General features: G+C 40.7%; 1 protein-coding gene across 6 annotated transcripts in view; it reads right to left on the minus strand.

Moving 5' to 3' along the window:
• Positions 1–8,505, minus strand: part of GPCPD1 (glycerophosphocholine phosphodiesterase 1) — a 63,017-nt gene extending 54,512 nt beyond the window's left edge. For 3 of the 6 annotated variants that reach the window (XR_004345854.1, XM_032605768.1, XM_032605771.1), the window contains exons 1-2: positions 8,323–8,505; positions 2,651–2,726 (exon numbers count right to left, since the gene is read on the minus strand). Coding sequence is in view for 2 of the 6 variants with exons in the window: in XM_032605772.1 (XP_032461663.1) it covers positions 1,118–1,121; positions 2,651–2,698 (52 nt within the window). In the remaining 4 variants the exon portion in view is untranslated. Of the gene's footprint in view, positions 1–1,117; positions 1,122–2,650; positions 2,727–8,322 lie in introns of those variants that run through there. The other 3 variants (XM_032605772.1, XM_032605769.1, XM_032605770.1) reach the window with 3 other exon arrangements.
• Between the last annotated feature and the right edge of the window lie 410 nt (positions 8,506–8,915).

The following is an 8,915-nucleotide window of genomic DNA, read 5'->3' on the forward strand; positions in this document are numbered from 1 at the left end:
AATTCCATATATTTAGCAAAAGTCTACAGCTTCTTGAATATAAGTATGCAGATATCTTTAACTTATATATCAATACATTCTGAATTACTATAATTAAAATCCATAAAGAAAAAAACAAGGAACTGAGCCCAAGTGAACAAACTTCAGGACAAACTCCTCCGCACTCTGAGAGTAGCTTGGTTTCCAAGCTCTGGGCACTACTATAGTAAGACTCGAGTTCTAATTGGCTTTAGCCACCTGCATGGCATTATATATGCTTGGACTGTCTAAAACTTAACTAAAATCCCAAATGTGGTAGTCGTTCAGGAGTTTTCAGGGTTCTAAACACATGTCTGTAAAAACATAAAGTGGTTATGTATAAAGATTTCATGTTAAAATACTCACCAATCCTTTAAAGTAACCAGATTTTTTTTTTGCAATTAACTTAGGTTATCACTACCTCTTCGCATTAAAAAAAAAAAAAAAGATAAACACTTGCTAAATACAAGGCACAAATATTTATTCTCAAGATCATATATGTTGCTCTGCATATGTACAGCATATGCAGCGGCTCCTAGCTCAAAGTCCAGATTACCATCAAATCACTGATTCAGGCCGGTTACACTTCCTTTGTAAAGGAGAGTCTCATTAACCTTCCTCATGGAGTCAGTTATTTCTTATCCCCATACAAAACAGCAGCTACTCTCTGCTCTGGAAAGAACATGTAACCCACATGGAAAAAGTGAAACTTGGACAATCTGTGGTTACGTTCCTTCTATATAAGTGCTCCTGCATTTTACCAATTCCCTCCTGCAATGTTACTCTGTCTTTCTGCTGATTGCCTTTGAATATGGTTTCTATGAGGAAAAACCGGAAACTTTTTACCAGAACAGACCTATTTCTTTAATTGGATTTCATTTATAGAAGATTATAAAGACCTGAATGCTAACTAAAGGAATCTGCAAACAGCACCCCCACATATTCTTTTTACTTGTTCCCTCTTACTTCACTTCTCTCTGCAGTCTTTCCACTTTCAGCAGAGAACACTTCCTCCTTGCTTTGGGGAGGAAATCAAGGTGACCTGAGATCTGGGGGGGAGGTGAGAATCCACCCCAACATCCCCTCCCTGTCCCTCTACCTCCCTTCCTTCCCACCTACATTCACATCTGCCACTAGTCCTTGAGAAGGCGTTCCACCTTGTCAAGCTGATCCTTCTGTGGCTAACTCTGTGGTCACCACATTTGCCTGATGTGGCCAGCTCCTTCTAGCTTAAACTGCCTATGCACAAAAGTATGATATAGGTCTGCAGTCTTCTCTCCACAGAAGAGGTTACACACAGGACAAGAGGTGAGTACTAGACATAAGGGAGCAACCCCATCAACTGACTAGCAATCTTCAATCTGCAGAATCTTGCCTAGAGGTGGAGCTGTACAAAATCATCCTGGCTAAGAATCTGAACTTGGACAAACACACACCGTCAGGTGCTGTGATGGATGCTGTATCAAAGATGCCTGACATACAGAATGAATCATTTATTCATTGTTCGAACACATACTTACCCCTGCTCTGAGCCAGGTACTGTGCTAGGTACAGGAATTCAGCATGAATAAGATAAAGTCACATTATTTTTCATAGAGCTTACAATCTGTCCACAAGAAAAATTACTCATATGACTCCATAAAACTCATAAGAGGTACTACAAAAAAGAACCTTGAATTTCACAGGGACCTTAACCTAGTTGAATACAGGAAGCTGGGATAAGGAGAGTTAGGCGGGTGGGGGCACAGATCTAAACAAAGGAAACAATTTGAGAAAGCCCCAAAGGAGGAAAGGAATGCAAAAGATTTGAGGAACTGGCCAGCATAGCCAGAGTGTATTAAACAAGGAATTTTTAACCCAGGTGTGATACTGTTTTTTTTTTTGTTTTTGTTTTTTGGGCCGCACTGTGCGGCATGTGGGATCTTCGTTCCCCAACCAGGGATCGAACCCGTGTCCCCTGCAGCAGAAGGGAGGAGTCTTAACCAGGTGAGTAGCAAGGTGTGATACTGTTTTGACATGTTACCTTACACTAAAATTATTTCACACTGCTTCAGTAGACAGTTAAAAAATACAATAAAGCTTAAAAAAATAGATGTACAAGTAAGGAACAAATTTACCTTCACCAAATATTTCACCAACTCCTCAACACTAGAAAAATTTCCTTCATTTTCATGACTTAAAAATCATAGCTCAGAGAATTCCCTGGCGGTCCAATGGTTAGGACTCCACGCTCTCACTGCCAAGGGCCCAGGTTCAATCCCTAGTCAGGGAACTAAGATACCACATAGCTTGCAGGAAGTACAGCCGAAAACAAACAATAAGATACCACAAGCTGCGGTAGTACAGCCGAAAAACAAACAAACAAACAAATTACAGTTCAATTATCTGTCCTGTTTCAAAATTCACAGCTTTCCTGGAACAACATGAGCCTAAGGACACTTACTATTTGGGAAGTTTTTTTTCTTGAATTTGTTATACTCCGAGCACATTTCTGTTATCAGGCATGTCCTAAAGATACTTTCATCTAATAATTAGGCTCATTCTAGTAACAACTCTATATTTAAGATAATCCAGATAAGAAAAACACTCATTTATTTTTTTTTAAATGTTTAAAAGTAAAGTTTTACAATACCTGGTAAAGAGCTCCTCTTATTTCAAAGGTAACCTGAGAAGGTGTCATTCTGATGGATTTATTTTAGGACGTTGTGCTAGAAAGAAAAAGATGTCATTTATAGTACATGAATATCAGCTCTAGATAGCTACCACCAAGAAACAAGTTAAAACACACAAAAACAAAAATGAATCTCAACTGTGAGCAAAAGATTTCAGATACCTTATATATAGAATTATTTAGGAAGTACCTAGCAAAGTTTTAGGACCTAGTGTTACACAACCTATTCTGTAAGAATGTATGGACTAGAAAAATCTGCAAAACAAGTGTGTCCAAACTTTTTTTAAGAATTCAAGATTATCTTGTCATATACCTTCTCCTCTAATAAGCAGCTGTTCTGAACTCAACCTATCTTTCCTGACCAGGCTCATGTTTATAGTGGAGGGAAACACACACAACCAACAACTAGAGACAGAAAAAAACTTGGCTCAAGAGAGCATTTCTACTTTAATTAAGAAGGTTCCAATTTTAATAACAAGAAAACAACCAAAGAACTTAAGTACCACCCACTGAAACAAACTAGTTAAGTTCTGAAACAAGTTTGAGAACCTGCTTCTAAGTGACCTAACCAATGGCTTAAAAAATACAATAACAAAAACCCCTTCCCCCTCAACAATCACTCTTTTTCAAGTTTCTCTTATTAACCACAGGCCCATCATTACTGTAGTTCCTGCAGACTTGAATTAGTCTCAACTCTGCAATCTATTGGGTTGGCCAAAAAGTTCGTTCGTTTTAAGTAGACATTTTTAAAATATATTTATTTTTTGGCTGCACTGGGTCTTCATTGCTGCGGGCGAGCTTTCTCTGGGAGTTGCTGGGAGCGGGGGCTACTCTTCGCTGCAGTGTGCAGGCTTCTCACTGCGGTGGCTTCTCTTGTGCGAAGCACGGGCTCTAGGCATGCGGGCTTCAGTAGTTGTGGCTCAGAGGCTCTAGAGCACTAGGCTCAGTAGTTGTAGCACACAGGCTTAGTGCTCTGCGGCATGTGGGATCTTCCCGGACCAGGGCTCGAACCCATGTCCCCCCACATTGGCAGGTGGATTCTTAACCACTGCGCCAGCAGGAAGTCTTGCCATTTTTCATTTTCACCAAGAACTTTATTGAACAACATATTCATTAACCGAACGAATTTTTGGCCAAGTCAACATTACCAAATCCTGTAGATTTTAATTGATCTTATATACATGCCTTTCTTTCTAAGTTTAAACTTCATTAAAAACCCTAAGTCTCCTACTTATATTTTGGTTTCTCAATCACTTCCCAACAATACATTTTATGTCAATTAGAATATCCCTCACATCCCTGGCTTGGAATCACTTCCATTACTTATAGAAATCTAAATCCCGAAGTCTTTGATGTCCTTTATTCCTTACCCACATTTTCTCTCCAGCTTACTTTTCATTTCTTCACTGTTTTTCCCAGCCTAACCAACCTATTCACCTTATTATCCCTTAATTTAAGTACTTAAGAAAAGACTGGAAATTTAAAATTGTTTTTAGTTTTATTTATTTTTTTATTTATTTATTTTTGGCCACGGCACACGGGAACTTAGTTCTCCGACCAGGGATGGAACCCCATGCCCTCTGCAGTGGAAGCACGGAGTCCTAACCACTAGCCCACCAGGGAAGTCCCAAGATAGGAAATTTTTTTAAAAAATTAATGTACATCAATTCTCATGCAGTTTATAGAATTTAAATATAGAAAGAATATATACTCCACACAAGGTCACATCATATTGTACATAACTTCTCCAACACCTCCAAAAAAACTTTCATACCCCCAATCCATCAATGTTCCTAAAATAATTCCAATGATGTCTTTACATCATTTCCTTTAATTTACCAACTGAAATTGCTTATCTTCATTTACACATTATTTTATTCAAAAAAAAAAATCCTCAAGTACCTTTCCTAGCTATTCTTTCTTCCATTTTCGCTATGTTCCCCTCCCTGTGAACACATGCACAACTCTGCAATGGTCATTTAATGAACACTAATACCCACAGTTAACCACGCTTCCAAGTCAAGGCAGATAGATCGATAGCAGCAGTTGCCACTGGAGGCAATTTTGTCCTCTAAAGGACATTTGGCAATGTCAGGAGACATTTTTCGTTGCCACAACTGTGGGTGATGCTCCTGGCATTTAGTGGGTAGAAGCCAGGAGTGATGCTCAACACCGTACAATGCACAGAACAGCTCTCCACAAATAATTGTCCAGCTCCAAATATCAAGTGGGCTGAGGATGAGGAATCTCTAATATCTAACCACAGGGGGGCTGCAACGAGGATCATAGTTTATAGCCAATGTTAGCTATAAACTATGCATCATCCCACCTACATCAATTACAAAATGTAAATACAGTATATATACTAAGCAAGAACACCAGTCAATGTGGTTTCATGTCACTTGGCTAAAGAATTCCGTATCTGGCCACTCTACCATTTCAGTTAGAAAACCCAAGATTCCACACTGGAGGAAAAAACACCTGTCCTTGATACCTTAATCTACTTTCTGTGTCTAAGAGTAAACATGATCTATTTAAAGCATATACATCCAGTTGTAGCATGGCCAAAGAATGTTCCAAATCTAAAATTAGCTCTAGATTGTTACCTCACCTTTTACCTATTTAACCCAAATATCTTAATAGTTGTCTTTTAATATGACATCTGATATGAATCTGAGTATAACCCTAAGATAATAAGACTATTTCCTTTCCTAATAAATAAAATGATTCATTGAAGCACTGCAATCTTACATTTATCTATATCTTACATTTAATTTATCTGTATCAATCATATCAAGAAGAAACCTTACGGCTAGCAAAAAGGCTTGGTTTTTTAAGTTACTGAATTAATTTTGAGACATAGCAAAAAGCCCTATCATCCAGCAAATTGCTTAATAACCAACCACCATCTCAACATATAACCTGTACTTTCACCCAGTGTTTACTGCCAGTTACTAAGAACAATCTCATCTACATCATTAAAAGCTGGTGTTCAGTTATTTGTTGATCAATTTTAAGTAACTATTTTAACCAATTTTAGGGAAATCAGATGTAATTATTCCTATGTATTAAAATCAACACCTAGTACAAAATTATCTCTAAATTTCTACTGCGTTAAATGTGAAACATGTAAATTTAATGAAAAGGAAATCAACTGATTAAAATTGAGCTTCTCATTCTTAAGGTTGCTTGTAAAAGTGGCTATAGTAACTTGACTGGAACCAGCTGCAGTATCCAGTATTTACTACACCAAAGCTACATACACAAGCACAAAATTACCGCCCTCCCCCCAACCTCTCCAGTCATCAACAAAGCATCATCTCCAACTTGGATTGCCTTAAGTCATATAATCTGGTTAATTTCCATTCCCCCCATTGCCCAAATTTAATACCGTACCAAATAAGAGCGCAGAGCTGCTCCTACAGCAGTTTACTTGATCGTGGACAGAGGCCAAAATTCTGGTGCAGAATTGAAGCATATAATTTTGGCACCCTGCTACCACCAAAGTAAAATACTGTTCTGTTGTGGAACGAAAAATTTATACAACCAACACTTCCTCTTCTTCCAAACAAGCAAAGAAAATCTCAACTTGGACAGGGGAGGTCTTCTAGATATACATACAAGAATAAGATGAAAAATGCTAGTCATTTTTACATACATGAGCTGACTGCCTATGTAATTTAACCAATTCACCTATAACCTCACGTACAGACTTTCTGAGATAGGTTTTTGGTTTGGTCTGGTTCTTAAACATAACCTCCACTTTGTGCTTTTTGAAGATAAGCATTAAACAGCATTCTCATCTGGGACTTTAAATAGCATTTTACACTACTTTAACTTTTTTAAGGACTCACATAATTTGCAAAATGACATTGTAATTTACATTTAAAAAATATTTCAGAGTTTACACTACCTGAAATAAGTTTTATTCTATTCTTTTTGTCAAGTAAACTATCCCAACACATTCCTTTACTGGTTTGCCAGCTTGGGGAACAAAAGGGAGATTTAAGCAAACAAAGGTACAGGAACATTTACTTTAGAGCTAAACTGAAGTCACAGATATTTTCAGCTAAAATGTGTTTTTTTCTAGCCAAAAAATTTCACCGTTTTCCTTCAAATACTTTTTCAAAGAAAAAAGCTGTTTCCAATTCTCCTTGCTCTTTCCTAGGCTCCAACAGCCTAACTGACTATAGGAAAACAATATGTGAAATGCCGGTATTTTCCTGAGTTAATTCCTGCGCATCCTGTTGGAGGATCATTATGACCCCACTATTCAGACCCCAGTATATTTTGAGCCAGTATTTTAATCAAAGGTACACAGACATGAATGGATTTTTATTAAGAAAGCAGTTCTGGAGATTTCACTAAGCCGGTTAATTCTTTAATCACCTTTCTAAACAATGCCATAAAACTATTCCAAATTTTTTCCATTTCATCTTGATATTATTTTCATATGCATTTCGTTTATTTTTCCTGGTTAAGTTATACACAAAGATTTGATTCATCAACTTACTTTTTGTACATTTCAAATTTTACTCACTCTGACACTGAGATTTCCTTTGTGGTCATTATTGGAGTCCAACTTTCCTAATCTTATTTTGTCTAGAATATTGGTTCTCCCTAACGAAGTTGAGAACCACTGAACCATCGTGTAGTTTTACCTGTTTGTTTTATCTTGTGTTATTTGTATCCAGAATGTTAGGAGCTGGAAAAAGGACTGATAATTTGTATTTATTTCTTAGCTAAGTCACAACTGTCAGAAACGTAGCAAGACACACAAGGGGGTAGGGGGGTAGTAGTGGATAGGAACTGGGCAGAAATAGGAAGGGCTAAAGAAGAGTATGAAGAAAACATCAAATCCAAACATCCTGCTTCGTTCTATCAGTTCCTCTATGTGTTACAGACTAGGCAGCTGCCTCAATGGTGAAAGATTTCTCTACAATTCGTGGCTGAATTCACGCCTAATTTCCTTCTAACCGGGCAGTGGGATAAGAGGGGGCCGATGAAGCACCTGATGAAGGCTTTCTCCCAGAAGTCATCAAGGCAATTTGAAGAGCTTTGGAAAAAGAAGAGCTTTATAAGACGGGGAAAACTGTCTTAAATTGTATCAAGGGCACTGATGACTGTCCCTGGAACCTTTTCCTACGAGACTAAGGCACTTCGGTTTCTTGGAATAACTGAATTATACAAGCACACCCTAGACTACTTGGTTAGGCAATTCCAGAAAATAAGCAGTTGTCAAAACACTATGAATTACTTATGGATAAAGCCAGAGAGTGGTGGTGAGCGAGACCTCTTTGAATACTCATGGTGGTCCTACGGTTTATGCATTCTCGTATATCGAAAACGCTGCAAAATTTTCGGAGGGGAACGAAGCACCAGCAGCCCAGCGGAATCGCGGCAGCAAGGATAAATACAGTAAACATGTGTCACCCACCGACTTACCGGGGCGAACGTCCAGGCCGCTGTTTCCCCGACGGGCAGAGCCCGCCCGGGCTGGGGAACCCTGCCCATGCCTCGCCCCCCGCTCCGCCCGCGTACCCCAGCCGGGTCGCCCTGACAACTCAGCCGCCACGTGAGCGGCCACCACGGCCCTCGCACCGCGCGGCCGGCCCCCCGACCTCCCGCCTCACCTGCCGGATCCGCGGGTCCGCGCCGCCACCGACGCCGCGCCCGAGAGGCAGTGCCGCGGGCCAAGGTGCCGGGCGCCCGCTGTCCGCGCCTCGCCAGCGCTCCCCCAGGCGGCCAACCGCGGCGCTCAGCGGCAGGAAACGGCTCCGCTCAAACCGGTTTCAGCTGCTCCAGACCAAACCGCCAGGCCACTCCGCGGGGCGGGGCCGGAGAAGTGGCGGGGCGGGGACTGACGTCACGCCCGGCGCCGTTGGGCCAATGGGCGGCCGCGTGCGGGGGGCGGTCCCGCGCGTTCCTGGAAAGGGCCTGCGTCCGAGGCCGAGGGCGGCCGGGCCTCCCCGCGATACCCGGCGCTGGGTTTTTCTCTTGGCCGGGAGCCGCCGCAGAGACCTGACCTGGGTTCATAGATGCCTACCTTGGTCCCCTAAGCCGTCTTAGGACAACCTAGTTTGGAAGGTGGAGCTGCGATCCTGAACTGCGTTTTTTTCCCATTGGAAAACGAGGGAAATTAACAGGCCTGACGTTCTGTGGAAACTTTCTTTCGTTACAAAATAACAAGCACACTTGGATCAAATCTTTAGCGTTAAGAAGGAGA

This window comes from Phocoena sinus, chromosome 15 (assembly GCF_008692025.1).
Source record: "Phocoena sinus isolate mPhoSin1 chromosome 15, mPhoSin1.pri, whole genome shotgun sequence".
NCBI classification, from domain to species: Eukaryota; Metazoa; Chordata; class Mammalia; order Artiodactyla; family Phocoenidae; genus Phocoena; species Phocoena sinus.